Source organism: Panthera pardus, unplaced genomic scaffold, assembly GCF_024362965.1.
Source record: "Panthera pardus isolate Hobbes unplaced genomic scaffold, ASM2436296v1 HiC_scaffold_22, whole genome shotgun sequence".
NCBI classification, from domain to species: domain Eukaryota; kingdom Metazoa; phylum Chordata; class Mammalia; order Carnivora; family Felidae; genus Panthera; species Panthera pardus.
The window spans coordinates 6,223,433-6,242,374 of NW_026526788.1; the positions used below are offsets into that span (position 1 = coordinate 6,223,433).

The following is an 18,942-nucleotide window of genomic DNA, read 5'->3' on the forward strand; positions in this document are numbered from 1 at the left end:
GTAGGTCACCTGCATTCTATAACCATAGGGCCTTCGCTTGTATCATTCTCTTTGCCCAGATGCTCTTCTCCAAGATGGCATTTCTTCATTTGCTGAGCTGCTCCGCCTAAGTGGCACCTTCACAGAGAAGATGGGCTTCCACCACCAGTGTATATGCAGCCCCCACACACCCCTTTCCTCTGTCCTTTGCTCTGTTACTCTGAGCCTGTGTCTGTACCTGGCATGTTGCAGAGCCACGTGCTTAACGCCATCTCCCCCAGTGAGACGGTTGTGTTCGCTGCTATACTCCGGGCCCCGACACTTGCGGGATAGATGGATGAACTGAATAATTTCCCTCCATAGCAGAGTAGTATGCAAGATTCTCCTTTAGCCGCCCCGTCCTGCTCCAAGCTTCTCTTCCCATTTCTCTGTCCCCGGGGGTTCTGCTAAGCTGTGCCTTTCTGGACGGCATGGCACTCCCCTCTAGGATTCAGCTCGGTGCCTTTTTCTTTCCGTCCTCCTAATTTATCCCCTGAATTCCCAAATCCTCCGTAGCACTTTAGGACATTTGTCCATGCTAACCCCTGTTGCGTGTCCTGGGGATGCTACTCATGATTTGGAGGTTCCTGCAGAGCAGAATGATGCACCGTAGGAGAAGGCGTGTGCGTTGCCGTGAGGCTGCAGCCGTAGGTAGTGCCCAGGACAAGGCCTGTGGGTACACCTTAGGTGCTTAATAAATCAGTCACTAACACGGTTCTTTTTTCTCTTTTTGTTGGACATCCTCAGGATGGTTTAGCATTGGTTATAACATTTGGTTCTTATTTACTCGATTGTAGATGTTTGTCTTAAGTTTGCAGTATATGATAATCTTTCATTTCTAAATAAAGAATTGGGTGATTAATTAAAAAAATTTTTTTTATTTATTTTTGAGAGAGAGAGAGACAGAGTGTGAGCTAGGGAGGGGCAGAGAGAGAGGGAGACAGAATCCGAAGCAGGCTCTAGGCCCTGAGCTGTCAGCATAGAGCCTAATGTGGGGCTTGAACTCACGAACCATGAGATCATGACCTGAGCTGAAGTCAGACACTTAATGGACTGAGCTCTCCAGGTGCCTCCTTTTAAAAATATTTTTTTAATGTTTATTTATTTTTGAGAGAGAATATGAGCTGGGGAGGGGCAGAGAGAGAGGGAGACACAGGATCTGAAGCAAGAGTTATGTGATTTAAAAAGGTAAAAAGTAGGGCACCTGCGTGGCTCACTTGGTTGAGCATTTGGCTCTTGATTTTGGGTCAGATCATGATCCCAGGGCTGTGACACTGAGCCCCATGTCAGGCTCCATGCTGAGCGTGGAGCCTGCTAAAATTCTCTCTCTCTCTCAAATAAAAAAAATAAATAAAGGGAAAAGTAAAGGGAAGAAAAGGAAAAAAAAATTCAAGCAAGATAGAGAGTGTAAGGTAAAAAATAAATAAGTAAATAAAAATCCATGCTCCAGAATTAAGAGGTAACTACTGTTATGTCTTGTCTGAATCTTTCTATATTACTCTTTCTTAATGTGTGCTTTGAGATATCAGAAGGGTAGATTTGTCAAGAAACCTGCTGTCCTCATGGGATGAAGTCCTAAGTATTGCTGATCAGCTCAAACACCTGGAAGTTCTCAATCTCAGGTATGAACCCTTGGACGTCCATTTGTCACCTGGTATAAAACTCCTGATCTTTCCTTGTTCCCTCACGACATCGCTGTGGAAAGGAGGGGGGAGACAGCTTACTGGAACTTAAGACTTTACTTACTCTAACTTTTTCTTTGACTTAGTATTTAATATTCCTTGGTTATTGTAGTCTTTCAAATGGTCACACGAGGTGACTCACTATAGGGGTGTGTTTTACTTACTTTTAGTCCCTGTGCCCAATGTGGGGCTCCAGCTCCCGATCCTGAAATCAAGAGTCACACGCTTTATTGACTGAGCCAGCCAGGTATCCCTTTTTGGGGGTGGGGGAGTGGAATGTGTTTTCCTTTGATTGGCTGGGGGGGGGTTGGCCTATTGAGCAAGATCTCCATATTTTTCGTGAGCCTAACCATGAAGGATGGGCCATCTGGAGGAGTTGGTATTTAACGGAAGAATTGGAGAGGTGCTATGAACAGTGCTTGTTGGGGGCACCCTGGCTCACTCAGTCATTGGAGCGTGCAACTCTTGATCTTGGGGTCATGCGTGCGAGTCCCACGCTGGGTGTAGAGATTACTTAATAAAATATTTAAAAAAAAAAAAAAAGTGCTTCTCCATTCTGAAGTAGTTTCTAGCATTTAATTGCTTTAGGAATGAATAATTTCACTGGACTGCTATTTCATTCAGTTCTGATAAGGATTTGCCATCGAGATACGTGTTTCACTAACGCCATAATTTTCCAGGCCTTTTCAAATTCTTGCTTAGTTTCAATCTCTGAACCTTATTTTCCAAGGCCTCAGCCAGGCATCCCCTTTCCTACTCGAGCCAGCTTTACATAGATAGGTGGGTTGTGCCTGGTTCAGGCAGATTCAGTTATAGTAGATGGTCAGGCCTAAATTAATTGTGCTTCAAATAGAGCAAAGGGTGTAAGTTGACCCACGGTGTCTCCTCTTCTGGAAATAAGGGCTAACATGTTTTAATGGTATCTTCTTTCAAAAAGACTGTCAGGGGGAGCCAGGGTGGCTCAGTCGGTTCAGTGTCTGACTTCGGCTCAGGTCATTATCTCACAGTTCATGAGTTTGAGCCCCACATCGGGCTCTGTGCTGACAGCTCAGAGCCTGGAGCCCGCTTCAGATTCTGTGTCTCCCTCTCTTTCTGCCCCTTCACTGCTCGTGCTGTCTCCGTTTCTCAAAAATAAACATTGAAAAAAATTTTTTAAGTAAATAAAAAAAAAAAACCGTCAGGATGGAGTCCTGAGATGAGGATCATGAGAGAAAATTGAAAAGGTGGTGATTTATTTGATCCATCCTAGTGGAAAAGAGGGGTTTAGAGACTCCGAAGAAGCAAAATTATAGCCTCTGGTATAGTGTATCAGTAGGACTGATAGTCTGGACTCCTTTGGTTTTTAATTAATTCCATTTTTTAATAAAATGTTTATTTTGAGAGAGCATGAGCAGGGGGCGGGGTGCAGAGAAACAGGGAAAGAGAGAGAATCCCAAGCAGGCTCCATACTCAGCACAGAGCCCGATGTAGGGCTCGATCCCATGAACCGTGAGATCATGACCTGAGCCAAAACCTGGTCGGATGCTTAGCCGACTGAGCCATCCGGGCACCTTTAATTTCATTTTAAGGTTGAAACAAACCAAACGCCTCATATTAAATCCCAAATTGTTGCTTTCTATGACTTTCACTCGGGCCTACTGGAGAGCAAGCATTCAGCACATTGTGTCTTCTTTTTCTACACAGTGAGAATAAACTACGCTTTCCCTCGGGTTCACCATCTCTAGCTGGAACATTTCCTGCACTGAAGGTTTTGGTTCTTAACCGAACAGGAATAACATGGGCTGAGGTAATCCTATTTCTTTAGTTTATTACCCAGAGATAAGAAATTTTAAATTCTTGGCTTAATAGGCAATTGAGGCACAACTGTGCCTTCATTTTATTTTATTTTATTTATTTTTTTTTTTTGACGTTTATTTATTTTTGAGACAGAGAGAGACAGAGCATGAAGGGGGGAGGGGCAGAGAGAGAAGGAGACACAGAATCGGAAGCAGGCTCCAGGCTCCGAGCCATCAGCCCAGAGCCTGACGCGGGGCTCGAACTCACGGACCGCGAGATCGTGACCTGGCTGAAGTCGGACGCTTAACCGACTGCGCCACCCAGGCGCCCCAACTGTGCCTTCATTTTTTTTTTTTTTTTTCAATGTTTTTTATTTATTTTTGGGACAGAGAGAGACAGAGCATGAACGGGGGAGGGGCAGAGAGAGAGGGAGACACAGAATCGGAAACAGGCTCCAGGCTCCGAGCCATCAGCCCAGAGCCTGACGCAGGGCTCAAACTCACGGACCGCGAGATCGTGACCCGGCTGAAGTCGGACGCTCAACCGACTGCGCCACCCAGGCGCCCCTGTGCCTTCATTTGAATCACGTTATCCAAATAATAGGATCCTTTAAACTGCCTCACAGAAAGGAGTTACAAACTTGTTGTAGTGAGGTAGAATTTTCTATCTTGGGATCGGTGTTCTCTCTCTCGGCTCCTTCTGTTTTGTTCTGCCATCGTTCTAGACGGTGGCGCTCCATAATGCTGTGCAGTTCACACAGGCTGAACTTAGAAAGCCCTCAACTTAGCTGCGGATTGGGCTTTTAGCTCGCTGGGTTTTCCCGCAAGTGCTCCGAGGCGGAGCTGCCGGAAGATTCTCGCATCCTTTTCTTGTTTGCAGTTTGACTCTTGGAAGCCGCCGTTCATCATAGACAGCTGGGCTCGACAGTGGGCTCGGGGGTCCCTCACCCGGCAGCGTTTGGGATTTATATCTGGCACTGCTATTTTCTGTTTGAGGTTAACTGACCTCACACACCCAGCGTATTCCTTTTTCGAACCAAGTGCAGATAAGGATATCCCCAGCCAAGTGGTTCGTCTATGAAATGCCACCGAGGCACCTCCCTTAGGGACGAATCACCTCTGCCTGGTGCGCCTGTGTCCTAGGGCTCCTCCCTGGTGAGTGGGGTTCAGATTGAGCATCAGAACAGGAAGGGCACTTGGAGATCGAGATGCTGGGGCTGAAGTGCAAGTGGGGAAATTTAGAAACCCTGGTTGCGAAGTACCGTCCGATGAGCGTCCTCTTCGCAAACCCGGGTTGGCATTGAGAATCGAGGACAGGTGGGGACCTCAAGTCCCTTCCTTTTTTGGGTAAGCAAACTGTCCTGTCTGCAAGTCTACTTCGCACGAGCCTTGTACAGTTCAGGACGCCCCTGGATGGCCCGCTCGTAGCTTAGAGTGCCCGATGTCTATGCGGCCGTGTCATTAAAACACAGCCCTTGACATTTAAGTGTTACCGCCCGTCCACTGGCACTCCTGGCCTGAATTAGAGTCTGCGATGAAATGTCCGTAGGGCACTTTGTTTCCCGAACGGTAACTGAACTGAATTGATGGGGAAGGTACGGTAGTAAACACACAGGAAGGACCAGTAGAGGCTGTTTCGCCCTGACCGGAGTTTCCCTTCCAGGTGCTGCGGTGCGCCCCCGGGTGGCCGGTCCTGGAGGAGCTGTACCTCAAGTCTAACGACATCTCCATTTCGGAAAGGTAACAAGGGTTCACGTCCACGCGTGTGTCGCCATTCAGCCATCCTGAATAAACACGTGATCTCCATTATACCCATCATCAATTTTATTTATTTTGAGAGAGAGAGTATGGGGGGAAGGGGCAGAGAAAGAGGGAGAGAGAATCCCAAGCGGGCTCCACACTGTCAGCATACAGCCTGATGTGGGGCTTGATCCCACAGACCGTGAGATCATGACCTGAGCAGAAATGGAATCAGACACTTAACTAAGCCACCCAGGCGCCCCCCAACATTATTTTGTTTAAGGATTTGCAAATAAGAATGGGAAAATGCTTATTACTCACAAATTACAGCCCATCGGAGTGTAAGCCTTGAATTAAACATATTTGAAGACCAGAACTTTAGTAGCTTCATAGAAATATAGTTAACTTCTGTTTCTAAATGGAGGTTCTAGAGGAAATGCTTTTATACGGCTCAAATCCTGCATTGTAGGTAGCACTGTGTGTGTAAGATTGATGTACTGAGTCTATGGAAAAGCTTATTTTCCTTGAGTAAATTAAATATGTTGTCTTGCCTCTTTTGTTGATATCATTAAATTACTATGTGAAATTAAACGTGGGCAAATTTATAATACATTCCCAATGAAAGGATTCAAGCCAATGAGACTTCACTGTATGGAACGACTTATTATACAGGTGAATGCAGGTGTTTTTAAGTGAAACTGTTTATTTGGGGGATGATTTGAGGTTCACATGCAGTTATAAGAAATAATGCCCAGAGCTCCCTGTACCCATCACCCACTATCTCCCTGGCGATACCACAGCCAGGATCCTGAAGTTGGTCCATCCACATAGAGGACATTTCCAGCACTGCAAGGGTCCCTCCCTCCTGTTGCCCTTTCACAGTCCTGTCCCCTCACCTCCTGCTCCCTTCACCTCCTTTACACCAAATGCAGGTATTTTAAAAGCCATATATCTTTGAAGACAAGTCAGGTTAAATTCATGTTGACACACTTTGATTTTCCACACAGGCCGGCGGATGTTCTACAGACAGTCAAGTTATTAGACCTTTCCTCTAATCCATTAATTGATGAAAATCAGCTGTTTCTCATAGCCTATCTCCCCAGGTAATTTGCTCCTAAAATGCCGTTACAGCAGTGCTTAGGAGATTTTTCGTGAATGGATCGTAGGCTCTGTGTACTTGCTCAGATGGAATTCACACACGAATTCCCTTTGGGAAACTTTTCTCTGAATTTACGTAGAGGAGGTGTTTGCAGACCACGTAGTGCGCAGTCTGTGTCTGTACTAGGTCATTGAGGAAAGGGTAATTCGGCCTGGTGCTAATGTCAGAAGTCTTCATTCATTAAACTTACGGAAGTCAGATCACGTCTGTTTGCTCTTGGAGACCCGTTAACACGTGGCACCGCCGCGGGCACCAGGAGCAGGTGACTGGGGAGCCCTCACAATGTAGCGTAAACAGTCCTCTCTGCGCGCCCTAAACCAGACTCTGTGGTTTCTAAGCATTTCATGGGGCACAAAAACCTAGGGTGGGGGAAGAGCATTACAAATCTAGTCTGGTTGACCGCCTGTAGCATTTCATATTGTTCCTTGTAATCAAATTTAACATTTTAAATTTCAGATTAGAACAACTAATCCTTTCTGACGTCGGAATTTCTTCTATACATTTTCCGGATGCAGGAACTGGTATTTGAGATTAACTCTACACCCCCCCCCCCCCCCCCCCCCCCCCCCCCCGCCGCCCGGTAGCCCATACTTCTGCTTTTTCTTTCACTTCTGCCGTGTAACTTAATTCTCCTTTTTTCCAGGGTGCAAAACATCAATGTTTCCTTCCTTGCAGTACCTTGTAGTAAATGACAATCAGATCTCACAAGTAAGAGCTTCTTCACAATGTGCACATTGTATCCTCACTTCCACTCTTATGATGGAGTTTGCAGGTTCCTTCTATTAAAAAATATTTTACTTTAAGACTATTCTTTATTGAAGTGTTTAACTTTAATTCCAGTGGAGTTAACATGCAGTGTCCTATTAGTCTCGGGTGTACAATACAGGGATTCAACACCTCCCCACGGGACCCAGTGCTCATCGTGATACGTGTGCTCTTAACCCCCGTCACCTATGGACCCCCACCCCCTTCCCCTCTGGTGACCATCAGTTTGTTCTCTAGAGTTAAGATTCTGTTTCTTAGTTTGTCTCGCTCTCTTGTGTTTTCCTTTTGTTCATTTGTTTCTTAAATCCCACATGAGTGAAATCATAGGGTATTTGTCTTTGACTTGTTTCATGTAACATAATACTTTCTCGCTCCATCCATGTTGTTGGAAATGGCAAGATTTTATTCTTTTTGAGGGTTGGGTAATATTTTACTATATATATATGTGTGTGTGTGTGTGTGTGTGTGTGTGTGTGTGTGTGTGTGTGTGTATACATACACACACACACACATACATACCACGTCTTCTTTATCCAGCCACCTATCGATGGACACTTGGGCTGCTTCCATGATTTGGCTCTTGTAAACAATGCTGCAATAAACATAGGGGTGCATGTATCCCAAAGCTAGTGTTTTTGTATTTTGGGGGTAAAGACCCAGTAATGCGATGACTGGATTGTAGGGAGTTCTGTTTTTAACTTTTTGAGGAACCTCCATACCGTTTTCCACAGTGGCTGCACCCGTTTGCATTCCCACCAGCAACGCACAAGGGTTCCTTTTTCTCCACATCCTCACCAACACTTGTTGCTTCTTGTGTTTTTGATACTAGCCGTTCTGACAGGTGTGAGATGATACCTCATTGTAATTTGGATTTGCATTTCCCTGATGATGAGTGATGTTGAATATCTTTGCTTGTATCTGTTGGCCATCTGGATGTGTTCTTTGGAGAAATGTGTTCATTTCTTTTCCCCATTTTTAATCGAATCACAGTAAAACCTTGGTTTATGAGCATAATTTGTTCCGGAGGCAAACTATACTCTAAAGCACTCGTATATCAAAGCGAATTTCAAGAACCACTGGCTCAGTTGTGATCATGTGACATTCGGCCTCACGTAGTACTCGTATTGCAAGACGTTGCTCGTTTATCAAGTTAAATTTATCAGAAAAGTTTGCTCATCTTGCGGGACATTCGCAGGACAAGTTACTGACAATCCAAGGTTTTACTGTATTTGTCTTTTGGGCGTTCGGTTTTACAAGTTCTTTACATATTCTGGACTCAGCCTTTATTGGATATGTCATTTGCGATGATCTCCCATTCTGTAGGTTGCCTTTTAGTTTTGTTGATGGTTTCCCTTGCTCTGCAGAAACTTTCTATTTTGCTGTAGTCAAAAGATACTTTAGATTGAAAGAGAAGTGCTTCCTCAGGGTGAAACTCCTCAGAAAACCCAAAAATATTAACAGAGAAATTAGTTTAATTCGCCCGTCAGCAGACGGTCATTTTATACGGCACAGTTCTAGAGTAAAAGCGCACGGTCTTAGTGGGTGCTTGGTGCATGATGAGATCCAGTGCCTTTGATTGGAACTGGAGATTCAGGCTTTTCTCTGGCTAGTTCAAATCATCTAGGAAAGTAGCCTGAAACATGCTTATATTCACGTATTTTTTCCGTTGGGTTTCAGTGGTCATTTATCAATGAGCTGGATAAGTTACAGAGTCTGCGTGCTCTATCCTGCGTAAGAAACCCCCTGACGGAAGGAGGCAGCGGACCACAGACCACACGCCAGTTCATCATCGCCAAAATCGGTCAGCTGAAGACCCTGAACAAATGTGAGGTGGGCGCTTAGTATCACGATGAGGTATTTTATGGTTGGTTGGTTGAGAGAGCGCATGTGAATGCGTGAATGAGAGAAGGGCAGAGAGAAGGAGAGAGGGATCCCAAGGAGGCTGCACGCTGTCAGCACAGAGTCCTGTACGGGGCTCGACCTCACAAACCATGGGATCAGGACCGGAGCCAAGATCAAGAGTCGGACGCTTAACCGACTGAGCCACCCGGGCGCCCCTGAATCTTGTAAAGGGTTCAGATGTAGCTTTCCCCCCATATGGTAAAATACTACCCTTGTGCGGTACTAAGAAGTCTTTCTTTCCGACTCCTCAGGAGGCAGCGTTACTCAGGTGAGGACAGAAGTTGCCTAGCTGCCCCTTGAGGAGGGGCGAGGGATTCTGGGCACTTGCTCCTTTTCCCGGGGGGGCAGAGGCAGACGGGACACAGAACCGCAGAGCCTGTCCTCTCCTCAGCCGATTGCCCAGGTGGGGCCGCTCGCCTGTGGTGTCAGCGCCCCCAGGGGCCCAGGACACCCGCCGCAGCCCACACGCCGGCAGGTGGACAAATACTCTCATGAAGAAAAGCGTAAGACCGAAACTGGTTTTTCTTCTTCAGTAAACTCTTGAATTCTGTCCGTGTTAGCGAGGAAAGGTAAAGCCATACGAAGCGTCGTCCCTCTCGACGTGATTATTCTGTGTGTGTGAAGAGTGGAGGAAGGACAGGGTACAAAATGCAAACACTCGCTAGAAGAACACTTCAACGGGGGCGCCTGGCGGTTCAGTTGGTGGCTCAGCGGAGCCGACTTCTTTCGGCTCAGGTCACGATCTCCTGGCTCATGAGTTTGAGCCCCGTGTTGGGCTCTGCTGACAGCTCGGAGCCTGGGGCCGGTTTTCAGATTCTGTGCCTCCTTCTCTCTCTGCCCCTCCCCCTTGTTTATTAGCTCTCGAAAATAAACATTAAAAAAAAAAAACCACCTTAACAGACCTGTTTTGATTCACATTAATATAGATTCTACCAGAGGAAAGGCGTGGGGCTGAGCTTGATTACCGAAAAGCATTTGGAAATGAATGGAAAAAGGCTGGCGGACATCAGGATCCAGACAAAAACAGGCCAAATGAAGAATTTCTTGCAGCCCATCCCAGATACCAGTCGCTCTGCCTGAGTACGTACGTGAGGCCCGGAGCCTTCCCCGCGCGGTGACCCCCACCCCCCTCCCTGCCGGCGGCCTTGCAGCTAGAACAGCCAGGGAGCAAAGGGGACCCTCGGTGCCACCGTGTTTCTCCTCTGGGTCTCTTCGTACTCCTCTGCATAGCTGACGGGTGCTTTCCTGGGGCCGATCCAGCGAGTTGGGAGCAAGAATTAAACCACTGCCTTTAGGAAAGAGAAGCAGGCAGCTGTCTGAGCAGAAGTAAGGAAGCTGGGAAAGGGCGTGTGCTCCCGGAAGAGAGAGGTTGGCATTCGGGACGGAAAGCAGCTGCGCGTGGAAGTTGTCGTGTCTGCCTGCTCACCCGACTCCCTGCTCGAGGAGGCAGTACTCTCCCTCCTTTAAGGGGGGCAGGAAGCACTCCAGCGTATCTTGACTCGGGTTGTACTGAGGGCATTTTAATTTAATTTTTTTTTTTTTTAATTTACATCCAAATTAGCGTATAGTGCAACAATGATGTCAGGAGTAGATGCCTTCGTGCCCCTTAACCATTTAGCCCATCACCCCTCCCACACCCCCTCCAGGAACCCTCAGTTCTCCATATTTATGAGTCTCTTCTGTTTTGTCCCCCTCCCTGTTTTTATATTATTTTTGTTTCCTTTCCCTTATGTTCATCTGTTTTGTTGCTTAAAGTCCTCGTGTGAGTGAAGTCATGATTTTTGTCTTTCTCTGACTAATTTCACTTAGCATAATACCCTCTAAGTTCCATCCACATAGTTGCAAATGGCAAGATTTCATTCTTTTTGATTGCCGAGTAATATTCCACTGTATATATATATACCACATCTTCTTTATCCATTCATCCCCCGATGGACGTTTGGCCTCTTTCCATACTTTGGCTCTTGTTGATAGTGCTGCTATAAACATTGGGGTGTGTGTTCCCAGAAACGTACTGAGGGCATTTTAAAAATTAAGGGGCGCCCGGGTGGCTCAGCCAGTTGAGCATCTGACGCTTGGTTTTGGCTTGGGTCGTGATCTCACGGCTCGTGAGTTGGAGCCCCATGTCGGGCTTTGTGCGGACAGTGCGGAGCCTGCTTGGGATTCTCTCTCTCTGCCCCTCCCCTGCTCACACTCTCTTGGTCTCTCAAAAATGAGTAAACTTAAAAAAACACACAGATGTCAAGGTAGAATCTGGGCATCGGCATTTAAGCTCCCCAGCTGATTCTAACGTCCGGGAAAGTTCAGACGAGTGCACGGTACTTGCTCAGCGCTCTGTCCTGAGAGCTCCCCGTGTGCGTGTCCCCTACTGGTTTGGGCACTGGGAACACAAGGTACTTCCTCACCCTCACCAGCCTGGGTCCTCAGGCACTGAAGCCATGACTTCATGATTCTTAGTCCCTGATGTAGCTTTCCATTTTGTTTTGACTTCATTATTATTCCAAATTTCACTTTTATGTGATTTTCTTTTTTTTTTTTTTTAATATATATTTCCTAATGCAAGAAGCTCACCGCATAAGCGCTTCAGGCTGGAACATGATCTTTGAGGAAGAAAAGCTGCCTACGGGAATTGCTTTCAAATCACTCTATTAGCTGGCCCAATTTCCTGGCCACCTTAGGTGAATTCTGCAGCACTTGGGGGAGGTGACGGGAAGGGAAGATTCTAACGCATTCCTGTGCCTACGGCCCAGTATTTCACGGCTGAGAACGCTACGAGACGAAAGCACAGATACTTGGGGGTGTTTCTAGAAACGCGGTCTCTGGTTGGCCCAGCAGAAGTTCGAGCAGGAAGGCTCCAGCTTTTCTGATGTCCTCCTATGGGATCCCCTTCCCAGGCAGGGGGAGGCGCTGAGCGCCCGGCCTGGTGTCGCGCGCTCTGGGCGAGACTCGAAGGTGTCCCGTGAGCTGTGTCCCAGATGGCACCAGGCTTCTCTCTCAGGACCCAGAATGCGAGGGAACGGTTAGCAAAGGTGAAGCTTTGAATAAAAAGTGCCCTAAGCGTCTGAAAGCCCAGCCTCCTCTTGCCAGCTCGAGTCGGGGCGCCGCCTGTGAGGATCAGTGATGGAGGGTCCCAGGCTTGCAAGCAGTTGCGTCCGCCCTTCCTAAAAATAAACAAGCAAACCAGTAACTGAATAAAAGGACCCCGCTGCCAGGTTAGCGTGGCAGCCGCTGCGAGGTTTATCCCCGGAAGGGAAAAGGCTGTGCAAACACTTACTGTTTGTATTTTTGCTTCCGGTGGCTTAAGGCTTATCACTCATCCTTTTTTATTTCTTCTTCCGCAGAATATGGTGCACCTGAAGACGGGGAACTCAAAACACGACAGCCGTTTTTGCTCAAAAACCAGCTACTAAGTAAGAACCTCACACTCAAAGACCGCGTATTTGTATTCGCGTCCTTAGGCGCGGAAACAGATAGTGATGAGCTAGTAGGGATTGTTTCTCTTAAGTAAGTACCTAAGTGAGTACTTCAGTTTTTAGAGAAATGATGAATTCTCAACGCTATCTAGCTTCTTATATTGGGGGGCGCCTGGGTGGCTCGGTTGAGTGTCCGAATCTGGCTCAGGTCACGATCTCGCGGTTCGTGGGTTTGAGCCCCGCGTCAGGCTCTGTGCTGACAGCTCGGAACCTGGAGCCTGCTGCGGATTCTGTCTCCTCCTCTCTCTGTCCCTTTCCCACTCATGCCTGGTCTCTCTCTCTCTCTCTCTCTCTCTCTCTCTCTCTCTCTCACTCTCTCAAAAATAAACATCTTAATTTTAATTCTTATATTGGAACATTTGGCAATTCTCATGCTTTCAATTCACCTAATGGTGTTATAAATGGGCAGTATGTGAGAAGTGAATGGACTTGTGATTTGTAAATGTGTGACTTTTCTTACACTGGAACACACAGCCAAATTCTCAGGAAAGGACTATTAAGGGGAGAAGGGATGGCATTAGAACGTTGGTCCAGCTATTTTTGTTGTTGTTAGTAATTCTGTGAAGTGTTAACAGAAGGGATTTTCAACATCGGTAAGACCCTTTATTAGGATTTGAGCCAAGCTGTACGGAACAGCCATTATCATTTGTCAGCTACTGTTAACGTGTGTGTGTAATTTAAGTCCTTATTACAGTAGGTCTCAGTCACTCTCTTTCCTTTTTTCCTTCAAGCACTGAAGATAAAATATCCTAATCAGGTTGATCAGAAAGTCACAGAAAAACAACTGCCAGGTAAGAAAAACAGGCTTTTCCACTCGTTGTGCTTAGGAATTGCTGGCCTAGGAGTTGGCTGGAAGCCAAGTGTCTGAACTTCTAGAGTTGATAGGTTTTCACTCATCTTTTATGATCTAAAATACAACTAATCGTGCCAGCATCCTCGTCCTCCCCCCACCCCCCCAACCCCTTCCCGGAAGCCCGAGTCTCCTGTAACCGTATCAGCTTATCTAGGAAAGTCCTGTTAAACCAGAAGCCCCTGCGCACATTTACATCTTCAGCCAAAGTCATTAGTGCTGGACTGGCTCGGCCTTTCCTGCATCCACCTCGGGTTAGTTCTCAAATGGTTGCTCTGGCCCGGAGAGACTGTTTCACCGGGCTTGAGGTCTGTCTCGCCATCCCTTCGTAAAACAGGAAATGTGTCCTAGTGACCCGAACCGTGAGTTATTTGGACACCTGTGACTTCTCATACGCTCGACTCCTTACCGGTCGGGAGTCCCTGTGGAAAGTTCTCAGACGTGGTCTTGTGACGGAAACACCGAAATGGTTTTCTTTTGGAAAAGCTACTTCGGAACTCCGTCCAAACATTAGTGCTGCTGGAAGAACTGAATTCATTTTATTCCGAAAATACTTCTGTGTCAACAAACTAGATTCCTCTAAGTGACCTTAAACTTAGAGAAAAAATTACAGCCCATCTTTTGGGCATACTGTGAATTCTCAAGAATTCTCAAGATTAAACTTGATTCAGAGTTAAATAGTAGTATCAACAGGTTAAATTTAGAACAGTGAGGATTTGCCCAAGAAATGGAATGTAGATCACCATAAATGACTCTAGTAAAAGACTCTTCTTTGTTTGCCTGTCAGTGCAGTAAATTCACATTTATTTTTAAATTAATTTTTTATCAAATCCTACAAGCTCACAGTGTCGCTTATGGAAGGGTTTGTACTCACAGGGGTACCTTTCTGACTGGTAGCTGTCATTTAATAGCAGTGTTACTCCATTTTCCTTAGCAGTCTAATTTCTGTTCCTGTGATCTGTAATTCTGCTGTTAGATCACTAGCAATTCAAAGTAGTGGCTCCCCTTTGGTTATTCTGTTTTCAGACTTAAGTACTGTCAGTAAAGACACTCACGGGGACGGACCAGTGAGAGACCCAGAGCTTTTTGTTAATGTGTAGGCTTTGGATGCGTGTTTGCTTTTCCCTTTACTTTCCAGACCCATAAAATCAACTCCTGGGGAGGTTATTACTGAGGAATATTTGCTCAAGAATGTTGTCAGCCCTGAGTTCAGCTTTCTGTCCAAGGGCTTCTTTGGGGAAGGGCACCAAGCTCCATCCGTCAAGGACTGTGGCCGGGTGTGCGTGTGACTGTGGCTCTAGGCTGATGGCGACATAGTGGCCTCACCCTCTCCTCTTCCACCCTCTATACCTGTGTCCCAGTTCTTCTGAGATGCGGTTCCCCTCTGGAACACCCACCATGTTCATGCACTGATTTGTGTTGATCTTCAGATGGACCCAGCAGAGAGCAGAATCATCCACAGAAATTATATGTAATACTTACTGCTTCAAGCGGTACAGGATCGGAGTCCTGTGTTCTCGAAACCTGGCAGCAAGCCAGCAGATTACAACAGTTCTTGCTATCGATTTTTACGCCACATGCTGCCAACATTCAACCACCAACGTAACTGTTCTTCAAAACGTGATACATAAGGAAATGTAAACGACTGCAACACCGTCTTTTGCCCATACGTATGGGCATACGGTACGACCGAGCATTCTACCTTGTGGCTCTTGTGATGGTAGAATTAAAAACAGATGTTCACCGGTGGAGAAATAAGTGGTTGAGTGAGTTTGGGCCACGCATTGCCGTATCACGGATCTTTCAAGAGAACGAAGTAGGTCTAGAGCCGCACTGTCCAGGATGGCTGCCACGAGCCACAATTTAAATGCATTAAATTGAAATCCTAAAATTCAGTTCCTGAGTCGTACTCCCCGCACTTCAGGTGCTCACTAGCCACGCAGCGGCTGTGCTGGGCTGTGCAGGTCGAGGAACTGGCGTGAAGAGAGAAAAGATGGACCGCTGCAGGTGAAACCTGTCCATCCTTCTAGAAACGGAGGAACGCCTCGAAGTGTATACCTGTTAAACTTAAAACAAATTTTTTTAGTGTTCTATTTTATTTTTTGAGAGTGCACGAGCAGAGGAGCAGCCAAGGGAGAGGGAGACACAGAATCCGAAGCGGGCTCCAGGCTCTGAGCTGTCAGCCCAGAGCCCGACGAGGGGCTCCAACTCACTAATTATGAGATCATGCCCTGAGCTGAGGTCGGACCCTTGACCGACTGAGCCACCCAGGCGCCCTACCCGTTAAAATTCTAACAGTGGTCATGGGGAGGCACAGGGACAGTTAACCATCTCTACATTTTCTAAATGTGAAGACAATCGTGTTACTTTCACATTAAAAATGGTATTGTTATTTAGAGCATTACACGCAAATTGCTGTTTTTCTAAAGACACAGTGCGAGTAGGCAGATTTCTTCTTAGGATTGTTTTGTGACCAAACTTTCTGTTTCTGATGTGAGTTAGGAATGTGTCTTCCCTGTTGCTGTGGAGGAGTTAACCCATCGCTGATCACCCTCCAAACAAGGAAAGCCGGTCCACCTAAGGCTTTTGAAAGGACAAGATTATCTACACAGATTCACACGTAAAAGAACAAGTTACGTTCATTAAAATTACAAGTGTCAATTAAGTGTTTATATTCAACACATAAATAAGGCCAGTTTTTATTCTAAAATAAAGATAACATTTATTATGACAAGTTGCATAAAAACACACACAGCTTTTACAAAAATCATTTTTGATAGAAAAATATTCGAATACATGTGATATTTGTAGGAACACCACACTATTGCTGTACCTCCAGCTAAAGCTTCAGAGAAACTATTTCTCATCACCAAAATATCCAGTATTTACCACAACCCATCTTTGGAAAGAAGTTCATAGCGTTTTCTGAACAAACCAAAGCATTTGCTCATGGAGTAAATCCCCCTCGCATGTCAAGCGCATTTACACGTCCTAATCCCCACAGACTGGGCGCGCTCGAAGGGAGCCTATAGACCACTTGGGCCTCCCTCACTCCCCAGGGAGGAAACCAAGGCAGAGGGACGGACAGCTGTCCTCGGGGCGCCCCGCCCCAGCGTTCTCTCAGCCATCCAGAAGTGAGTGATCACAGAGGTTTAGGAAGGTCAGGATTTCACTCACATTTACTCCTCTGTGCAGAGAATAGGTTGTCCGGTTTCTTCAGAGTAAGGAGGAAATATTAAACACCACTGAGATGGTAATGAAAAGCCATTGTCAAGGGCACTTAGGTCAAACATTGGCTCCGTTTCCCACAGCTTCCCGAATGTCCAGTAGGTGGTGTGGACCGGGCTCTCGCCCGGAAAGGCAGGTGAGCCTTTCCCTAATGATGGAACACCGAGTCACTGCGACTGTGGGCTTGTCACGTGAGCTCGTTTTACACGGAACTGTTATTCAAGGGAACTGAGGGTGTGTCTTTTGACAGATTCCATGACCATTCAGAAGGTGAAGGGACTGCTGTCACGTCTTCTCAAAGTGCCTGTGTCAGAACTTCTGCTGTCCTACGAAAGTCCCAAAGTAAGTTGCCCAGCGAAACACAGAGTGAAGCTTAGGTCCCGCCCCCCGTAAGACGCGTCATTCAGCTGGGGCTCTTTGTGACTCGGCTGGATTCTCGGTGAAAAACAGACATCTTTGATGTATTAACCCTTTGTTCTGTTTTTAGATGCCTGGCAGAGAGATTGAGCTAGAAAATGACCAGCAGTCATTACAGTTCTATTCTGTGGAAAACGGAGACTACCTGTTAGTGCGATGGTAACAGCCAACTAATCAAGTTCAGAGACTCCACTGTTTTATCATGACTGGGGTTCACTGGAAAGGAATGATTCTCTGGAACAATTCTGTCAGAAGAAGAGGTTTTACAACTTGCCCTAAGTAGAGAAAAAGTGGTATTTTTCATTGGGAAGAGACCATTTCTAGGCATATATAGAACAGTAGGTGCAAAGCCTTGGTTACTGCTAATGACTTTCTGATTTTATTTCATATTTATGGTTCATGGCTACTTTAAATATTAAATAGAACCTAGCTAGTCTAATGAAATCTGAACACAGTTAAGGTCCAGCATAAGACCAGTTTTAATGGAATTCCACTGTTGCTACTAGTTTAAAAGGTTACCAAAAGGACTTGGAAGGTCATTTTGGAAAATGTCCCTTGAACTCAGGGAGGCACCTCTTCTGTGTGTAACGCATATGCTATGATCTCTCTTCTCTGCTGCACTATTTTTAGAGTACTTGCAAAAATGAATCCCATGCTTTCTCCTGCAGCTGCACCTACACTGGGCATATATTCTTCTACAGATGAAGACCAGCTCTGATGGGAATTCACGTGTAGTAGGGAACCATCGGGCAATGACAGGAGGAAAGCAAAACTCATTTGAAGTGCCAACTGTTTAAGCAGTATCCTTCCCTATGTCACTAAAACCCTGAGAGGTATTTGACTTATATCCACATTTTAGGTTTTTTTTCAATAGTACCAGACTGCGACCTTCAGGATTTGTGCTAAATGGCAAAAGAAAACTTGAATTAGCCCACTTAATAAGTGAACTTTAAAACCAAAGTCCTGAACCGAGTCGACTGGTTCCTTTTCAAGTTGCCCACTTCAGACATTTCCAGAAACCCCAAGCTTTGGTATCAGTGACCACACAGCATTCTGTGAGTTCTTTTTGGCCCTTAATTATCCTCATTATGCTTTATGGAACTGTTCTGTAATCCAGGTTGAAATTCACATTCTCTGTCATTACTCAAGATTTCTGAACTAGGCCAAATTTTAACCAAAAGTGATAGTAATGAATCATAAACTAGAAATGATACATCAGCTTTTAGAAACTTTTTTGTTTTATAAAACAATTTGGTATTTCTCAAATGTTCTTCCAATACAGAAATAAAATTTTTCTTATGCTACAGTAGCAGTCGGTTTTTAAAAAGGAAATTTTGTGCACACGTCTAGAAATATCACATTGGTTACAGGTAAAAAGTGCCAACCTAGAACAATCCCGAAAGACACATGGAAGCGACAGCCCCACCGTAGGCTCTCCTCAGACTCTCGCTTGCACACACCCTCAGCCTCACACACCGCGAGTTACGACCCTCCTCCGGCCGCTTCGCACTGACAGGGGTCTCCACACGCTTCCTTCAGCCTCCACAGCTGGGTCAGTTCCTGCGGGGAGTACTGGGGTGAGGACAACATTCCCGTCTCGCACGTCTTCTCACACAGCCACAGGCCGTCCTGGAGGAAAACAAAGGTGAACTTGGGAGCCGTGGAACGGATTTGAAGATCAGACCACGAAAGCCGGCAGAGGCCTTCAAAGACACCTGCGTGCGAACCACCGAAACCACCGCGGGTGGGGGCGGGAGGGGGGCGGCAGCGGGGGGATTTCTGTGACCAGAAAGCCTGGCAAGGGCAAGCGGAAAGTTTCCCAGCGGCTGTGAGAAGAGGTAACAGCAGCTGTTCCCATGGGAGCTCACGGTATTCTGGGGATGGCAGCGGGCGCCTTATAAATAAACACTGTGAATTCTCCTAAAACCTGTGA

At 46.2% G+C, this 18,942-nt stretch overlaps 2 protein-coding genes across 5 annotated transcripts in view; one reads left to right on the top strand and one right to left on the bottom strand.

Moving 5' to 3' along the window:
- Positions 1-18,315, top strand: part of TBCE (tubulin folding cofactor E) — a 91,987-nt gene extending 73,672 nt beyond the window's left edge. For 2 of the 3 annotated variants that reach the window (XM_019418951.2, XM_053910205.1), the window contains exons 6-17: positions 1,541-1,640; positions 3,384-3,486; positions 5,139-5,215; positions 6,223-6,318; positions 6,831-6,895; positions 7,018-7,082; positions 8,817-8,969; positions 9,968-10,121; positions 12,383-12,451; positions 13,246-13,305; positions 16,843-16,934; positions 17,080-18,315. In XM_019418951.2, the coding sequence (XP_019274496.1) occupies positions 1,541-1,640; positions 3,384-3,486; positions 5,139-5,215; positions 6,223-6,318; positions 6,831-6,895; positions 7,018-7,082; positions 8,817-8,969; positions 9,968-10,121; positions 12,383-12,451; positions 13,246-13,305; positions 16,843-16,934; positions 17,080-17,172 (1,127 nt within the window). In that variant the 3' untranslated portion in view covers positions 17,173-18,315. The remainder of the gene's footprint in view (positions 1-1,540; positions 1,641-3,383; positions 3,487-5,138; positions 5,216-6,222; positions 6,319-6,830; positions 6,896-7,017; positions 7,083-8,816; positions 8,970-9,967; positions 10,122-12,382; positions 12,452-13,245; positions 13,306-16,842; positions 16,935-17,079) is intronic. The other variant, XM_053910206.1, reaches the window with a different exon arrangement.
- The window catches only part of B3GALNT2 (beta-1,3-N-acetylgalactosaminyltransferase 2), a 59,627-nt gene continuing 56,745 nt past the window's right edge, over positions 16,061-18,942 (bottom strand). The window contains exons 12-13 of one of the 2 annotated variants that reach the window (XM_019418954.2): positions 18,486-18,638; positions 16,061-17,284 (exon numbers count right to left, since the gene is read on the bottom strand). In XM_019418954.2, the coding sequence (XP_019274499.2) occupies positions 18,492-18,638 (147 nt within the window). In that variant the 3' untranslated portion in view covers positions 16,061-17,284; positions 18,486-18,491. Of the gene's footprint in view, positions 18,639-18,942 lie in introns of both variants that reach the window. The other variant, XM_053910207.1, reaches the window with a different exon arrangement.